At 39.0% G+C, this 19,265-nt stretch overlaps 1 protein-coding gene across 1 annotated transcript in view; it reads left to right on the top strand.

Annotated features, from left to right (window-relative positions):
• The first annotated feature begins 6,371 nt into the window (after positions 1 to 6,371).
• The window catches only part of ANTXR2 (ANTXR cell adhesion molecule 2), a 209,561-nt gene continuing 196,667 nt past the window's right edge, over positions 6,372 to 19,265 (top strand). The window contains exons 1-3 of the mRNA XM_074228566.1: positions 6,372 to 6,480; positions 6,918 to 6,989; positions 10,141 to 10,212. Coding sequence (XP_074084667.1) covers positions 10,148 to 10,212 — 65 coding nt within the window. The 5' untranslated portion in view covers positions 6,372 to 6,480; positions 6,918 to 6,989; positions 10,141 to 10,147. The remainder of the gene's footprint in view (positions 6,481 to 6,917; positions 6,990 to 10,140; positions 10,213 to 19,265) is intronic.

The raw sequence follows: 19,265 nt of genomic DNA, 5'->3' as shown, positions 1-19,265 counted from the left end.
TCAGAGTCAAGTTTTTGACCATAGGTAAGTTTTTAGAAGTTTCCTTACTCTACATTCAGTTAGGGCCTCTCTCAGTAGTCACTGCTCTTCTCACTTTACAACTATGACCCAGAACTAGATAATAAGTGATAGAACTGCCACCAGATCCCTTTCCTAATCTCAGTGCAAGTTCAAGGACCCTCTGGTATTAGTTTATTCCATGGTCCTCCAGTCTCAGTCCCCTTGCCATTTCTGGGTGCTGGAAGACTCTGAACTGCTATGCCATTGCTTATGTTAGACTTTCTTATCCAATCTTCCTAAATTACCCTAGACTGGGAAAAAAATGTCTCATTGTTACTTTTTCTTGGCTTTCTCAGTCATAAATTGGTCTAGTTTCCATGTTGTTGTGAAGGAGGGATGCTGAAGGAACAGGGCAAAAATACTTACTCTCATGACTTGGCTCTGCCTCAAGACTTCTTTTCAGAAGCTGAGTCAGGTGATGCAATAAATCAAACTAACCCCGAGGTCAGGAGGACCTCAGTTCAAATCCACCCCCAGACGCTATGTGACTGGGAAAGTCGCTTCACTGTTTGCCTCAGTTTATTCATCTGTAAAATAAGTTAGAGAAGAAAATGGCAAATCATTCCTCTGCCAAGAAAACTCCCAAAAGGAGTCATGAAGAACTGAACATGACTGATACCACTAATAATATCATATCAGTGTTTCCTTCAATTGAATCTCATGTAATATGACCTCAAGTTCTTTGTCATTTTGATCTTCCTTCTCTAAAAGCTAACAGCTAACCAGTCCCCCAGAATAGAACATGATACTCCAGATATTATCTGACCAATCTAGAACAGAGTCGAGCTATTACTTCCTTATTCCCAGACACCATGCCTTTTTAAATTCTGTCTAAGGTTGCATTTATTTCCTTGGCGTCCCTACCATACTGTTGACTCATAGTAAGTTTGTGATTCATTGAAATCCAAAGGTTTTTTAAAAAGATGAACTGACAGTAAACTATGCCTCCCCATCTTGGATTTGTGAAACTGAGTTATTGAACCTAAGTCTGAGGCATTACTCTTGTTCCTATTTTCACTAAATTTCAAAGTTTCAATTAAGTATCCTAGCTATCAAGATCTTTTGGGATCCTGCTTCAGTATATTACTTCTTCTTCTTCCTAACTTTTTGTCCTTTGAAGATTGATAACCATGCCGTAAATGCCTGTTTCCAAGTCATTGATAAAAAAAAAAATTAGCTGGCACAAGCCAAGGCAAGAAGTTGGGCTCAGAAGCTGGCCACTTTGCTCTCCTCAGAGTAAAGGAGTACTAGGCTAGAGCTATTTCTAGTTCCTGACATATCATTTGTGTAGGGGATTTAATTTCTAGGTCCAAGATAGGCTCCTATTTTCTATGTCCTTATGGAAAAAAGAGGACTCCCAATTCTATATCTTGACCAATGTTTTTTTTTTTTTTAACCAGATGCCAGTTCTAAAATGAACACACATAACAAATGGCAAAGGAACTTATCCAAGTCAATAGCAAAAGAAATTGGAGACAGTGTATATTTCAAAGTATGTACTAGAAAATACAAATTGAAGAAGCTCTCAACAGGGCCAAAATAGCTCATGAGAGAGAGAGAGAGAGAGAGAGAGAGAGAGAGAGAGAGAGAGAGAGAGAGAGAGAGAGAGAGAGAGATCTCACCTAAGGCAAAACTTCTCTGCTCTAGTATAGCAAAATGAGAAAAAGTCAATCAAAAGACACATTGGCTTCTTCTCAGAATCTTCCCCTCCCTTCAATAACCTGTATTTCTTTTCTCTTGAATCTAAAAGCTAAAAGAACCCAGCTTCTCTCTCTCTTTTATCTCTCTTGATAACTTTGTCCCAACCTCCACATAGGTATAATAAGGAAAGACTCTAACAATTGGCCACTTGAGTCAAAAATTATAATTATATTAGAGACTTTGTCAAATCTTCTGTTAAGATCTAGGCAAGGGTCAGCTAGGTGGTGTAGTGGATAGAGCATTAACCCTGGAGTCAGGAGGACCTGAGTTAAAATCTGGCCTCAGTCACTTAAACTCAGACACCTAGCTGTGTGATCTTGGACAAGTCACTTAACCCCATTGCCTTGCCAAAATATATATATATATATATATATATATATATATACATATATATATATATATATATGTCATTCCCTTGATCCAGAAAATTTTTTTAAATATATGAGATTAGTTCATTATCATGTGTTCTTAATAAATTCATACTGTTTTTTTGTGGGTCAATCAATCAACATGTATTTATTTTCTACCATGCTAGGTGATACGTATACAAAGGTAGAAATGGAACAGTGGAACAGTCCTTTCCTTCCAGGTTTATATTCCATATAGAAGATAGTTCCTGGGCTATTTTTTGAGGAGGCTAGTGATCCTTTCATCCTTTTCTAGGTGTTTCCTAACCATTTATTTTATTTTATTTTTTTAAGGCTTTTGCAAGGCAAATGGGGTTAAGTGGCTTGCCCAAGACCACACAGCTAGGTAATTATTAAGTATCTGTGACTGGATTTGGACCCAGGTATTCCTGACTCCAAGTCCAGTGCTTTATCCACTACGCCACCTTGCCACCCCCTAACCATTTTTTAAAAAACACACATTCTTGAACTCAAGAGTTGAACTGGGGAGGCGGCAGTTGGGGGTGAGGTGTCAGAAAGGCTCATCTCCATGAGTTCAAACTCGGCCTCAGACATTTACTTGTTGTGTGACTGGGTAAGTCACTTACTCCTATTTGCCTCAGTTCCTCATCTGTAAAATGAGCTGGGGAGAAAAATAGCAAAATTTTCCTGTATCATTGCTAATAAAATTCCAAATAGGGTCAAAAAGATTCATACTTAACAGCAACAATAATTATCATAAAATTCACTTTAGTTTACTATGAGTTCTGGATGTATAGTAAAAGTGTATAAAATGTGGTATACTTTAATAATGTCTCTGACATCAAAGGACCTGTGTTGAAAGTCAACCTCTTAAGTTTTCCATCTGCATTACTTTGGTTAAAACACTTAATTTTTTAGGACCATAGTTTTTACCTATGTAAAATGAGTTTAGGTAAGATGACATCTATGTCTCTTTTTGGATCAAAGTCTATGATTCTATGAATTATGTGCTTTTACTAACTCTGGCAACCCCAAAGCTTAGGAGTCTTGTTAAAGTCATGTTTCTAAGCTAAAGGTTTCAAGATTCATTGGAATATGATTTGCAGTCAGAAGTGGGGGGAGGGCTTTAATTCTAAAGGTGTCATTAGGTTCCCATCAAGAAAGAATTTTCTGCCAATGAAATTTCATGTTGTAATACCAAAAGTCATCTGGGAGCTGGTCCAGGTAGTCTCTCTACTACTCCTGTGGCCTTGAACAAATGACTTTACTCCTGTGGGCCTTTTCTTCAACTGGGGAAGGAACTAGATGCCCTCCAAGGTTCTTTGTAGCTCTAAATCTGTGATATTATGGATGTGTATATACATAAAAATGTTGAATTTTATAAAGTAAGGAACCAGATCATGACAAGGAAAAACAAAAATATGTTTTATTCCTCTATCTGCATATTTCAGGTTAAAATGTTTTTGGAAGGTACCATCTTTGGGATTTTTTTTTCTCAGTTTGTTTCTCTCTGTATTCTAGGAGGCTGATTCAGTGTTTAGAAGAATATAGATGTTTAATAAATACTTGGTTAATTGAACTGAAAGATTCTTCAAGTGTACCATGTTCTAGACTTCTCATTAAGAACAGGGTCATGAACAAAAGCAAAGTCATGTCTAAAATCTCTGTGTTTTTTATCTTGATTTCTTGACCATTCTTTCAACATTTTACAGGGATACTCCATCTTAGAAACAGACTGTATACTGTAAAGTTCACCTTTAAGTCATTTGTTTGGACATTAGAACATATCTTCCCATAGAAATAATATTACATGTGGGAAAATGTTTAAATGATTGTATATGTATGGCCTATAGATGATTGCATGCTGTCTTGGAGAGGGGAATTGGAAGGGAGGGAAAAAATTGAAACTCAAAATCTTATAAAATGAATATTGAAAACTATATATGTAATTGCTAAAAATAAAATACAATTTACCAAAAACAAAGGAAATAATATTATAAATATGCATCAGGCTACCTAAGTAGAAGTAGTATCTGAAGAGCTGATCTGATTTGGATTTTGTTATTTTAACCCCACAGAACTGGCATAGCACCAAATGTGAATTTACCAATTTCTTCATAGTCAGTTAATAGCCCAGAGAAGCCAATTTAACCTGAAATGTATCTAAAGAATTTTTATGAGAAAGAGAGCCCTTAGCAGCATAGGGAGTCAGGAAGAATTAGTGAAGGGGACAATGAGGAGACTGGGGCCATTTAGGACAGACTTTGCCTTTTTTTTCCCTCAAAATTTGTCTAGGAGAATGACCTTGAGGCTTATTTCTATTTTTGCCCCTGTATGGCCAGCACACTGCTATGAATACCACTCAGCTTTAATAAAGGCTGGACCCCCTGCACAAGTAAGAGTTACAACTTCCTGGGTCCTCTCTAGAGGTTCATTGCAAAGAATTTGTAAAATGAAGACTTCTTTCAAAAGAGATATGTGGCATATATTTGGGAATGGCCCAGTGAGCAGAGCTTCCACTTTAGGAGGACCTCAGTTCAAATCCAACTTCAGACACTTGATACTTGGTAGTTGTGTGAACTGGGGCAAGTCACTGAACCCCATTGCCTCAGAAAAAAGAAGAAATGTGACCTGAATATCAGTGGAACAATGACTACCTGTGTTTGGGGGAAGAAGGTTAGCTGTTTACTTTTGTAAAAAAGTAGGGTGCTCTACAAATGCTTAGCTTGGGGATAAGCTAGATTATTGTTCTTCCCTTTTTTTGAAGAGGGTCAATGACATCACAGGGATTTAATGCCTTGTCTTTCCATTAAGTGAGGCAGAGTTCCATAAAGTCAGCAGTATCACTCTGTCTGCCAGTCATTGTAGTTCCAAGGTGAGATGAGCTGGGATGGGGTGGGTGAGCTGGTCGGTTCCCTATGTGACCTTGCCTGCCCCATCACCTCATGGCACTGGGAACACTAGTTCTCATCTCCCATGGACGGGGAGACTTCACATCCTCGCAATAGACATCCCCCCCCCATCTCATCCATGGTTCCGAGGCCCATCCTTATCCTCAACTTCCTTTAGCCTCTCGGCCAAGATGGTTTTACAGGGCTGTGGCTGATTCAGTTTCTTACAGCCAGAGTTCAGGATATTGATACATATATACAGAGAGAGAGAGAGAGAGAGAGAGACAGAGAGAGAGAGAGACAGAGAGAGAGAGAGACAGAGAGACAGAGAGATAGACAGTCACAGAGACACAGAGACAGAGACAGAAAGACAGAAGAAAGATTATCAGAGATAGAGACAGAGAAAAGAGAGCCAGAGCCAGTGAGAGACAGACCCAGAGAAACAGAGAGAGACAGAGAGACAAATTGAGAGAGCCAGAGCCAGAGAGCCAGATTGATGGAGGAAATGGAGGTAATCTCTCTCTTAGGAATCCGGGACCTGGCCTGGCTGCTCTACGGGTTCTAGGTGCTCGGTGTTGGATTTGCACTCCAAGTTCTGCCTCGGAACTTTATCGGCCGTGGCACTCGAAGTGCCGCTTCCTCCCCCGTCGGATGGGCACAACCTTCTGCCCAGAGCTGCTGGGAACACCGAAAAGGGCCAGGGGCGCCTTCACCGGTCCAGGAAGCAGAGCCGGGCTCCGCCCCCCCCCCCCCCCCCCCGGTCTAGCTTGCAGGAGACTGCGCCAGGGTCACCCGGCCAGTGGCGGGCGAGGTCTGCTCCCTTGGGGGTGCCGCTCTCTCGTGGGCGCGGGCCCGGCGCCGCGGCCCCTCGCAGGCTGCCCGGCTGCGCACGCGGCTCAGTCCCGGGGCTCCGTGACACCCCATCTCCGTCCCGGCCCCATCGGGGGCGGGCCCGCCGCCCCGGGCAGAGCAGCCTCCTCCCAGCGAGGGGCCCCAGCGCGGCGGGGCGGGGCGGCCCCGGAAAGTTGGGGAGGCGCGGGCCGGGCGGGGGCGCAGCCTGGGCCCAGCTGCGGGAGCCGTCCCAGGGGCCGGCGCAGCTGCATCCCGGGCCGGGCCGGGCCGGGCCTGGGCGGAGGGCGTGGGCTCCTCCCGGAGTCGGGGCGAGGGCGGGGACTGGGCCGGGGGCGGCCCCGGGTCCCTTTGTCCTGCGGCGGAGGAGGAGCCGGGCTCGGCCGGGCCGGGCTGCGGGGCCGAGCGGAGCCGGGAGGCCGGAGCGGCGCGGCGCGGCGGCGGCGGGGCGTCCCAGCGGCCGGGATGGGGGCCCGGGGCCGCCCGCTCTGCCTCGGGCTCTGCCTGGGGCTCTGCCTGGGGCTCTGGCTGCCGCGGGGCCCCGGGGGCGCCCAGGCCGAGGAGCAGACCTCCTGCCACGGAGCCTTCGACCTCTACTTCGTGCTGGACAAGTCAGTGCTCAGCCGAGCCCGGGGCCCGGGCGGCCTGGGGCGGGGGGCCCCCGGCCTGGGGGGCGGGAGCGGCCTCGGCCGCCTGGATGCGGGGCCGGCTTGCTGACCCCGAGGCCCCGGGGGGCGGCCGCCGCCAGCCGGCGGGCGGGGTGGGGACTCCCCGCTTCCTCCCTTCCTGCCTCTAAGGACCCCCCAGCGCCCAATCCCCCAAAGAGCCGCCCGAGTCCAGACTCCAGCTGCCCCGTCTCCTAAGGGCGAAGCAGGAGGAGACGTGACCGGGGCACCCAGGGCTGCCCGGGAAGGCGCAGCCTCCTCGTTCCCAGTGGAAAGATGTGGGCTGGGAAGCGAGCGCCGCTCGGGAAGGGTCAGCACGCCCACCCGCGCTCGGGCTCCTTCCCCAGGGCGCGTTCTAACGGCTTCCATTTGTCTATTTGCAGATCTGGAAGCGTGGCCCAGAACTGGTTTCAGATCTACGACTTTGTGAAACAGCTCACCGAGCGCTTTGTGAGGTACTGCCATGGCTCTCCCCTCGTAGTAAACAAATAGAAAGTGACCCCAACTGAAAAGGATCCCCCCAGCCGGTGCCAGTCCTTTCAGAATAGCCATTTCTTTGGACTCCCAGAACCCAAGGCATACTGGAGTTGGATGCACCCAGCCCTTTGCTTGATATTCACTCCCGAAACAGAGAGGGGGAGAGAAAGCCCTTAGCCACACTTTTTTTTTTTATTCAGAGGTACCGGCTCTTTGGATATTCGAGAACTTGTTTGAAACTTTTGGAGGAGTAGGTTCCCTGCTCTCTCACATGTCTCTGTCTTCTTTCCCCCTTTGTTTTATACTTCATCGACATGTTTTAAAATATTGGATCATTCTTCCATTCAGTTTTTAAAAAATATATTAGTTTCTAAATTAAAAGAGTGTTGAAACAAATTGCTAAACAAATACCAAAAAAGGTCCTTTGTGTGGGTCTGTTGAAAGAAAAGTTTGTTTAGATAATGTGTGGGTGTGTTGAACTCTTAAAATTTAACTCTTCTGCATATGCCAGTAAATTTCACTCCTAAGGAATGACTTTTATATACAGTATAAAACATTACTATTAAACCCAGTTTAATCTTTTGCTAAAATGCAGTTATCTTGAAAGAAGATAATGTCCTAGTAGTATTCCTTTTTAGGAGAAACAAACAAAACTACAGGAGTTGGTTAGATTCTCCCCCCCCCCCACCCCTACCCTACCCCCCTCCACTCTGCTAAGTAAAATGTAGGAGGTAACTGGAAATTTAACCTTCTAATGGTAAGGATATGAAGAAGAACTGTATCATTAAATATTACTTCTTTCATTCTTGTTAGTCCAAATGTTTTCTGTAAAGCAGCCTTGGATGATCAAAACATTTTGAAAGTCATTTTGCAAGTAACTTCAAACAATCTGTAGAAGCCTAGGAAATCTATGCTTTCAGTTATTGGCAGCAGATCAGCCTGTCCCTGTAAAACAATATATGCCTTTTGCTTGTCCATGAAAAGTCATCCACAGTTAACCTTAACACTGTTTTTGGATTATTTTCTGAACTACAGTAAGGTGCCCTAGTATAAATGCTTGAGAAAATGAAATAAGTAAAGATTTCTTTCAAAAGAGAAATCTAAAATATCAGGCTCGATTCATATGGAAGGGACAAATGAGCATTCGAGGAATCATTCATACAGAGCCAGAAAAGACCTCAGGAAGTAGAAGGAATCAAGAAGGTGATGGAGCCCTAACCTGTCATTTTCAGATGAGGGCATCTGAGATTATCCATGACTGATTCAAAGTCATAGAGACAAGTAAACAAGAGAATCACGATTTGAGCCCAGGTACTTGACTACAATTTCACATTCTTTCAACTATTCCAGACCTGATTCTATTCAAGAATACTAACATCTATTTAGCACTCTTAACAAAAAGAGTATTTTACTTTCCATCAATCTGGGAGGGATAAAAATCCAGGTCTTCTACTTCTGAATCTAGTACTTTTCACCACACCATGATTTCTGATCCTTATTAAGGAATAGTGAAAAATTAGCATCCAGTGAAAGGAGCAAATGAGAATCAGACAACTTCAGTCCAAACCCCAGTTTACATACATCTAAGGTGACACCTCCTTCATAAGGGCTTTCCAGATCTCCCCAGTTTTTAGCATTCTTCCTCTTGAAATGACTTCATATACAGTGGTAGTAACTTAAAATATATGTGGCAGCATCTGAAATCAGAGGACCTAGGTTTGACCTTAATTCTGAAATGCATCACACATTGGCCTAATTAATTATGTAACCTCTGGGCTTCTATTTCTTCATCTCTAAATGAAGGGTTGGACAAGATCACCTCTGAGGTCTCTCAGTTTTCAATCTATGATCTTATATTGTATCTCCTCTCCTCTACCAATAAAATGAAAATTCTTTGCAGGGAATGACTTTCTTTTCGTCTTGTTTTTCAAATTTCCAACACTGTATCCTTATACATGAGAACTGTTGGTTGGATTGAGTGGAACACTTTTTGTAAGAGTGTGTCCTTTTATGGTTTCAGTTGGTTTGGAAATCATTTTTCTATAACATAGACTCTTTTATACAATACCCATTTCCTTAGCTCTAACCTTCCGAGGGACTGTAGAAAAGGAATGGAAACAGGCTATACCAAGAGGCTAAAAGATTGCTAGAGAGCATATCTGAATAATTAAAAATTAATTATTGAATCAGTTCACAATTTCCGATTTTCAGTAATGGTTTCAAGGAGTATCTCAGATGAAAGAATCATTCTGTGTAATGTATTTCCTACTGCTGGCTAGATATAAAGGGTGGCAAGAATTGTTTCCTGTGGGAAATGTAATTGTTTGAATCAGGAAGACTGGAGTAGTGTAATTAAAAAAATGTACTTTTCTCTCACATTTTTTCATGTAGTATTTAAATGTCATATTCACTTAACTATGAACAATTCAGCGAGGATTTTGTTAGGGTACTTGTTAGCATTTTAACTATTTTGTCCAATTTCTTGGTCAGGATCACTGGAAATAATCTATCAGGTGAAATTTATAAATTATTGTTAAAAACACTCAGAGAAGGAAAGCATTTCCTGCATAAGAATTTAATATTGACTTGAAATTTTTTCTAACATAATACATTTCTGAACATATTTCTGTGGGTCATAGAGACATACTGGTTACAGAGAATAAAATATATACTTATATATAACTTAGATGACAGTAACACAGTTTAAAAGTATACTAGGGGTAGGAGGAGGGGAAGGGTGTAGGGTTGGGACTCATCAGTGGACACAGTTCTCCAGTGACAATTCAGCCTCTTCACCTTAGGCTGGAAGGTTATGTGACCCTGAGCTTATTCAAGATCATGCAAATGAGTCAAGCCTTGAACCCACATCTTCCTGTTTTCAAGTCTAGTTCCATGTCTCTTCATTGTCCATTTGCAAGTCCTAAATCATTCAAGGAAACATGTTTTAATGTAAATGTATCATGCATATATGTAAAATATGTAAATATATTCACATATTTAACCAGTCTTCCTTGAATTTCCTATATATGTATATACATATATGCATATATATGTCTACATACACTGTGAATGTCTGTACTATATTATCTTTTTTTCAAATACCTAACCATCTGTTTTCTTATTTTTCAGCCCTCGGATGAGATTATCTTTCATAGTGTTTTCCTCCCAAGCGACCACTATTTTGCCATTAACGGGAGACAGGTTAGTGATGATCATTTCACTGGAAAGCTTTTTAGTAAGAATATCTTAATAGAATGATTGATGTTTCTAAGTAATGATTTAAGCCCCTGAAAGGAGTCAAGAAAATGCACATTCATGCCAATTATTTGTAGAGGAAAAGCAATGTGAATAATAATGAAATGACAATCTCAAAATCACTCAGTTTTGGGATTTTGTCTGAGATATTATATCATTGACTATTCTTCCTTTCCTGCATCTTTCCCCTGTCTTGTCCCCCCCAAACGCACACACAACATATACACACATATATACTCCTTAATTATCTCCCCCCCTCTCATTTTTTGTTTGTTGCCTCAATAAACCAGTAAACCAGACCTGGGAGGATGTTTGTGGGAAGCAATTTGCAGGTCATTTTGGATAATCCATTCTTGATCTAAATCAGATAGATGATAACATTTTAAATTAATTGAGATGATTGCAATCATTTCAGAAAAAGTTTGTTAATCTTTGAACATTATCTTCCTCTAAACCCAATTTATGCTGAGTATAGTCTTCTTTATATGTATAAGTTAAGAAGAGCTTAGTTGCTATTCAGAAAAACTACAAGAAAATATTCTGTGTGAAATTTAAAAGGTATGACTTTCATATAAACCATAGGCATAAGTTTTTCGTGTTTCCTTAGCCAATTGATCCATTTGAAGCATTCTAGACTTGGTTATTTATATTTTTTGAATTCAAATGTGTTTATGATCCACTTTTATATATGATTCACTAGTTGATTAGGGTAGCTTTATTTTTATTTTTTTAGTTTTACATTATCATTATTTCCTCAATCAACAAACATTTATCTCACCCTCCCATATCCTACCTCTTCTCAAATAAACAAAAAAAAATGGACTAGGTCTAAGTCCTTTTAACAAGTGTGTGTTGTCAAACCAAATTCCCCCATTGGGCATATCTAAAAAAGTCTCATTCTGCATTATGAGTTTCTCACTGTCAGGAGATAGTAACATGTTTCATATTCTGTTCTCTGGTATTATGTTTGGTCAGTATAGTGATCAGAATTCTCAAGTCTTTCAAAGTCATTTTTTTAAAATTATGTTGGTCTGATTATACAAACTATTCTCTTAGTACTGCTTACTTCAGTCTATATCAGTCCTAGAGATTCTCCCAAAATTTTTCTGAAAATATATACTTTGCATTTTCTTATGGTATAATAATAGTTCATTCCCTTCAATTGTCATCATTTGTTTAGTCATTCTGATGTTCAGAACTTTTCTTTCTTAATTTTTTTCTATTATGGAAAGAGCCGCTACAATCATTTCTTCATCCTTTGCTCTCTTTAGTGGTATAGGCCTAGAAGAAGTAGTTTTTCTGAGTCACTTTTTGGCTCTAGTTACAAATTGTTTTCCAGAATGTATGAACTAATTCATATTTCCATCAGCATTCCCTTAGTTTTTCTGTTTTTCCCTAACCTCTCTAGCAATTATCTTTTTTTTATCATCTTTGCTAACCTAAACAGTTGCCTTCATTTGCATTTTTCTAATTATTATGCATTTTTCCTTGGGTTTCTTCCTTTGGAAATGCTTCTTACTATTCTTTGTCTACATTTTTGGGAATGTCTTCTAAAAAATTAGAATTATTTTTTTAAATATATGTGTAGATACATATATAGGATATAATACCACAGACATATATATGACATGCAGAATTTATTGTGAATATTTCTTCCAGTTACCTGATAACTATCTAATTTTTACTACCCTGATTTTCTTTCTGCAAAAATTTCTTAATCTATAGAATCAGATTTCTTCATTTTATTGCCAGCGATTCTTTGTTTCCCTAGTCTGGTCACAAACTCTTTCCTATCTGTAGATCAGAAAAGAAATTTCTTCCTTGATTCTCTAATTTGCTCATATTATCACCCTTTAAGTCTTGAGTCCATTTACCCATTTGAAGTTTATTTTGGTAAATAATGTGAAAGATTTGTGTAGTGTTAGAGTACAACCTGCAGGCTCAGTGAGGGTAAACATGTGCATGTCAATGTGGACAGTATAAATATTCCTGAAAATTTGCATGTAAATAACATTTCTAATGAATTGATTTTTTCACCCAAAACATTTCAAGTAAGAGTACTATATATAATAAACCCTGGGTATAACTTTTTATTGAGCAAAGAATTATTTATTAATATATATAACCATTCCTGTATTTATTTTGTAAGTTTTTACAAAACTTATCTTATTATGGACAAAGAACTTCTGATTTGCATGATAATATAATACACACATATAATATAATACTGAATATTCAAGCTCTTGTTCTGCCCATTCGTACTTTGCTGTCATAATGCCTTTCAGATTTCTCGGGGCTACAGAAACTCGCTGGTGTTGCTCAGCCCAACTTTGATGAAAATTTGATTTGCCTTTTGATATGCATTCTAGGTCCCTATGCAAAGTTGCTCTTTATAAATTTTACTCTGTAAATGGGAGGAAATTTAGAAGCCCTTATATATTTATATAGTATATAGTATACATATATCATATACAAATAACATATATGTTATAACTTTCTGGGAGAAAACTACTGCATAACCTTATTTAAAAAAAAACCTTCTTCTTGCAAATTCAGGACTTCTACTTGTAAAGAAACTGAGTGCAGAGGGAAGCAATATGGATTAAATGGATGAAATTTCAGAATTTTAGTTCCATAACTTCTATTTCTCTAGTACTTTTGCTAATACAAGAAACAACACTTTAACATTTTGCAGTCTTGTTACAGAAATTCAGTAAAGATGAGTCTTTTATAATTTTCTTTTTCTTTTTTCTTTTTTGGCAAGGCAATGGGGTTAAGTAGCTTGCCTAAGGCCACACAGCTAGGCAATTATTAAGTATCTGAGGCTGGATTTGAACAGAACAATAGTGTTCCATGACATATATATACCACAGTTTGCTAAACCATTCCCCAATTGAAGGACATTTACTGGATTTCTAATTCTTTGCCACCACAAACATGGCTGCTATAAATATTTTTGTACAAGTAATGTTTTTACCCTTTTTCCTCATCTCTTCAGGGTATAGACCCAGTAGTGGTATTGCTGGGTCAAAGGGTATGCACATTTTTGTTGCCCTTTGGGCATAGTTCCAAATAGCTCTCCAGAAGGGTTGGATGAGTTCACAGCTCCACCAACAGTGTAATAGTGTCCCAGATTTCCCACATCCCTTCCAACAATGATCATTATCCTTCCTGGTCATACTGGCCAATCTGAGAGGTGTGAGGTGGTACCTCAGTGAAGCTTTAATTTGCATTTCTCTAATAATTAATGATTTAGAGCATTTTTTCATATGGCTATGGATTGCTTTGATCTCCTCATCTGTAAATTGCCTTTGCATATCCTTTGACCATTTGTCAATTGGGGAATGGCTTTTTGTTTGAAAAATATGACTCAGTTCTCTGTATATTTTAGAAATGAGTCCTTTGTCAGAATCATTAGTTGTAAAGATTGTTTCCCAATTTACTACTTTTCTTTTGATCTTGATTACATTGGTTTTATCTGTGCAAAAACTTTTTAATTTAATGTAATCGAAATCATCTAATTGGCTTTTAGTGGTTTAGCAACATTTTAATATAATTTCAACAGATGATGAATTCTGCTGAGTGCCTTTCAAATGTCCTTACTTCTTTTTTTCCCTTCACCCCTCTCTTGTGCCAGCTCTAGCCAGCTAAGGAAGGCTACATTTCCCATCCTTTTTCCCTCATGTAATTCAACTAAACAGCAACAGCAAATAAATACATAGATTTGAAATTCTCTTATAATTTGTCTTATTTAAGCCTGATGACTTAGGCTAGCAGTTCTCAAAGTAGAGTTTCCCCAGTTTCTATCAGGATGTCATTGAGATCAAGGCTATTTTTCACAAAAATGCTAAAATGCTATCTTTTTCCTTCAACCCGTCATCTCTGCTGAACTTCCCTATTTCTGTCATAAAAAATCTCTTAGATCTAAAACCTTAGTTTTGACTCTTCACTGTTGCTCATCCCTCTTCTCCAGTCAGTTGCCAGATTTTGTGGCTTCTGCCTCCATATTTCTTGCAGTCAATTTCTTTACTCCATACATGTTCAGCATCCTAGTTCATGTTCACATCACCTCTGACAGAAGGACAGTTAAGTCTTCAAGACTTCCTATACCAAACATCTTCCTCAAGTCTACTTATACTGATTCTCTGAAAATTTGGATCTGATTAAGTCAGTGTTTATTCAATAAATTTTAGTTGCTCATTATTACTAAAAACAAATCTTGACTCTTCTGTTTGGCATTTAAAAACCCAAACTGCTTTTCCAAGTCTTTTTCCACATTACCTAAGTTCCTCCCCTTTTTGCATTTCAGGCAGAGTGTCCATACTGTTCTTCTTCACATATGGGTACTATCTGCTATCTTTGTGCCTTTGAATTGACTTCCACTTACCTCTTTAAATTGATGCAACACTGTTACAACAGTGTGTTCTGTTCTCTTTGCTTCTGCCTTTGTTTCCTGCTCCCTTGCTCACCCCACCCTCTGTCGCCACATAGAACATCAACATCACTCCTTGATTTGGGAAGAGGCTCTACTGTATTTGGAAACTCACTGTAAATTTAGAAACTCTTACTACTGGTGTCAAGCTTGACTTGTTTTCCTTCCATGATTTGCCAAAGTAGCCACAGATGCAGAATCCTACCATGTCAGCAGTTCTGAGAACAGTGAAGCAGGATGCAGAAATTTCCTCACTTTGGCTTTGTGGAAAAGTTTCTAAAAATTGACCAATGGGAGACTCATCCAACTCTCCTTCTATTGCATAAATCTACCATACTTCATTTCGGTTGAATAGGATGCTAACATGACCTTTCTTCACAAAAAGGATGTAGCCGCGATGAAAATTCGAAAGAGTACTTTAGTAGTTGGTGTAATATTGAATTCTGAAAGTACCAAAAGTTATAAAGAAAGAATTCCTGCTAAGTGAAATTGCCTTCAAGAGAAATTGCTAATTTGCTCTGATTTACAGTTTTTGTTCAGTTTCTCTAGAATTAGTGATAGAAGTACTCTTTACATACTGATGATGCCTGGTCATGAGATGTGGTGGCAAACTGACTAAGGAAGGTTATTTTTACATGGTGAAATCCATTTATGTAAACTTGAATTTCAGTTGTCTTTTTCCCCCTCTTTTGGCAGCAAAACATTAGTGCTTGAGGACACGCTGCCACTCATTTCTGGCAAGCACCAAATATTTGGTTTATAATCTGCATTCAGACATAGTCAGTTTTGTTTCTGTAGATGCTGAATATAAATATTTAGATAAAACAAATCCTACTGTATGTAATTGACTCCTTCATCTGTGAAGTAATGAATTTCTTCTTTTGTGGTAGGATAATCCTTAATTAAAAAGTATTTGTCCAATACTAGTTTATGGTGGATAAATGAAAGGAATACTGAAGAAATAAAACATGGTCTTTCTTATTAGTAACTTACTATGAGAACAGGAAAATATACAAATTTGCTGAAAACAGTTTCAGAGTGGAATATCAATAATGGTGAAATGATATGCTGAATAAAGAAATTGAGATTAAATAGAAATTTGATGGGGAATTAAGGAAGGGCTTATAAATAAGAGAATAAAATTTTAATTCCACCATTGTGTAAATCTGCCACCTACTATCTGTGTCACCTTGGATGACTCACTTAACTTGACACATTTCCATTTCCTCTTTTGTAAAGTGAAGAGGTTGGTAGAGCATGTGATCCCTTAAATTTAGCTCTGAATCTGATGATATTGTATGTGCAAAGTGGGGACATGGGGTCCAGGGACAGGAAATCCTAGATATGTCCATGGAGAATTCCCTTGTGTGTCTGAAAACTTTTTTTTAGTAGAGTGGCAGCTTTCTTCAGGGCTGGAGCCATTTTGCTTTTGCCTTTGTATCTCCAGTGTCTTGTCAACAGTAGTCACTTAATCAATTTTGAATATTACTTTGCTCTGTTGGAGGCTGGTCAATTGAAAGGATTCAGGATGGTGAAGAATTTTGAGTTTCTTCTAGGTAATTATTTGTTGAAATTATTAGGAATGTCAAGCTAGGAGAAGGGAAGACTTAGGGATGATGTGAAAATTGTTTTCATTTAGTTGAAGTTCAGTAATATGGCAGGAGTAATACAGCTACTCTGCTCAGTTCCAGGAAGCAGAAGTTAGGTGGAAGTTGCAAAGACTTGATGGCTAAACATTTATGCTCCAGTCTGAAAACTTCCAAATTGAGCTACCTGAAAAAAAATGATGCAAGTGTTGGGTTCCTACTGCCTTCAAGTAAAGAAGGGATGGACATTTGGAAGGGGCATTCTTGTTCTGGTATGGTTTGAATTGAGATTTGAATCTGAGATTTTGTGATTCTGATGTTCATAACTGAATATAATATCCCAAATATTGTCTAAGGCAGAGAATAGTAGAACTGGACATTGTGTTTCTCAAGACAGATCAAGATTCTATTAACTTTCTTACTGCTATTTTAGGCACTTGATATGTTGAGTATAACAGTACTTTGGATTCTCCAATTTAACCATTTAGTACCAGTATGATGGCAACTATAGGGCAGTTAGGTGGCACAGTCAGGAAGGTTCATCTTCTTGAGTTCAAATGTGACTTATTTTCCTGAGTTCAAATCAGACACTAGCTCTGTGACTCTGGGCAAACCTCACTCAGTTTACCTCAGTTTCCTCATCTATAAAATGAACTGGAGAAGGAAATAGCAAACCAATCTAGAATCTTTGCTAGGAAAACCCCAAATGGGGACATGAAGATTCAGATATAACTAAACAACAATAGCATCGAGAAATGTTCTTTCAAAAGTTGTCTATTCTGTTTTTAGGGTGCAAGAAGTTTTTCTTTGCTAGAATTTCTTAACTGTCATTAAATTGAGAACATTGGAGAAACCCCTTCCCCCCCCAAGGAAAAAATCCAAGTTGATTCTCCTTAAATATGTACTTTTATTATTGCCCTACCTTGCAATGCGAACATCATGATACCTGGAATTGTGCTGACTTTTGTTCTCTGTGTTTTTACCGCTTGTATATTAAGTGGGAGTGTTCAACAGATGTTAGTAGTTTTAGTATTTTTAAGATTTCATCTCTGGACATTTCACTGTTTAAATTTTGGTCAGCCAGTCACTTCTCATATGTGATTTTTGCCCTTTCTAGCTCATAACTATTCCTTAGCATCTTACCTACTTGGTGAAGGCATCCCTTTGTCACACTGATCCCTAGGTAATATTAATATACCTAGAGGAAGAACACCACCATATTATGTGTACTTTCTGTGGAAAGTTTGTGCAGGGATATGGAAAAAAGCTGCATGAGATGAAGTTTGGATGAGTTGTGATACATACTGTTCATTCTATACCACAGCTCATAAACCTGTTGAAATATTAGAGAAATAATAGGCATATGTTTAAGTCTTTTTCTTTAGAATTTTGCATGTAACTTCTTTTTCCATTTTTCCCTTCTCTCTGAGAGATTTCAAAAATTGATTGGTGGGGGCCTTCAAAATTATATTGGATCTAGCATGTATTTTTTCTTTGTCTTGTTGGTCATATCTGAATTTCATCTTTGTAAGAGCATCTACTGTTATTGATGACTTTCATTTACAGCAATATATGTTTATAAATTTGGAACATGAAGATAAATGATTCCTTGGGGAAAAAGTGCTCTCTTTTCTGGGCCCTTCCTTTGAAATGTGGATATTGATGGTTATGATTAGTTACCCCTTTTCTCTTCCCATTGGGAGATTCTTACTTTCTACTTTCTGCCTGTATCTTGAGCACTACAAATAGCATTCTCTTCCTATGTGTAGATCAATTGAAGAAAATTTGGGGGAGGTCACTTATCTGGATAGTTCATATTTGTCCTAGATAACAAACCCTGTATATAGTTTAGTTCTGCCTTTGGGGAAATTTGTAAAAAAATTACAAAGTATATAAAAATTACTAATCAGAACCACAAGATTCTCCCTCATGTTGATTCAGCCTCCAGCCAGGAGAAAGCCTGGCACTATAGGACTCTAGAGTTGTACTTAGTGCTTTTGAATATTTCTGTATACCAATACTAAATATCATTCTTCTTTTCTACAAAGCTCTTCTCTTTGCCAACAAGGTAGCACACAGATCAATAGTAATTAGATTGATTTGACTTTATACATTCATATAATATATGTATATATAGAGAAAGTGAGAGACAGAGAAAGAGAGAGAGAGAGAGAGAGACAGAGAGGAGAGAGAGAGAGAATGGAAAGAGAGAGAGACAGAGATAGAAATTAGAAAAGTAATTTTATAAAATAGTATAAACTTTGGAATGAACTTCTGTACCACTTGAGAAGAGAGACAGTGAGAAGGAAGGAATTCCCTTCTCAGTATAGAATTTATTCTTCCAAATAGAAGCTCATCAATCATCTCCATTATTCCTCCTACACACAGACATAGCTGGTACTTGGTGTTCTGGGAGCATTCCAGCTCCTGTGCTCAGAGGTTGGCAGTGACCCTCATGCTGTTTGGAGGACCTAGAAGCTGCTTTGCCACAATATGTAGCTCCCCATTCTCCAATTTCCATCTTCAGTCACCATTCCATCTCTTCCTCCCTTGAAATGTGTATAGTCTCAGCTGTCACCTTTACATATTGCCTCTGCTCCTGCCTCAGGACTCACTGAGAAAAAGTTCTAGTACTAAAATTCAGTTTGTTTGTTCTGCCTAGCTTCATCTTAAGTGCTGCCAACTCCATAGATGAAGATGCAGTAGAATCAGAGTCCACAGTTTATTTGCAATGAGAATACATTTCTTTAGAAATGCTGTAAAATCTATATAATCCTTTATTTTTGCTTCCCTTCCAGTTGGTCTTAGTGTTGTTCTGAGGTGGTTGTACAACAACACTCCAATTTTTCTGCAGATTCATTTCCTTCAATGCTTTTGATTAAAAAAAATTGGATGGGCTACTGGCCCTAAATCATCTTCTGAATATCCTTTTTCTTTTTTCTTTTTCCTCTTTTTTTTTTGATTTTTGCAAGGAAATGGGG

Source organism: Macrotis lagotis, chromosome 3, assembly GCF_037893015.1.
Source record: "Macrotis lagotis isolate mMagLag1 chromosome 3, bilby.v1.9.chrom.fasta, whole genome shotgun sequence".
Classification (NCBI taxonomy): domain Eukaryota; kingdom Metazoa; phylum Chordata; class Mammalia; order Peramelemorphia; family Peramelidae; genus Macrotis; species Macrotis lagotis.
The sequence above is the reverse complement of the archived record's forward strand: the minus strand, read 5'-3'. Positions and strand labels throughout refer to the sequence as shown.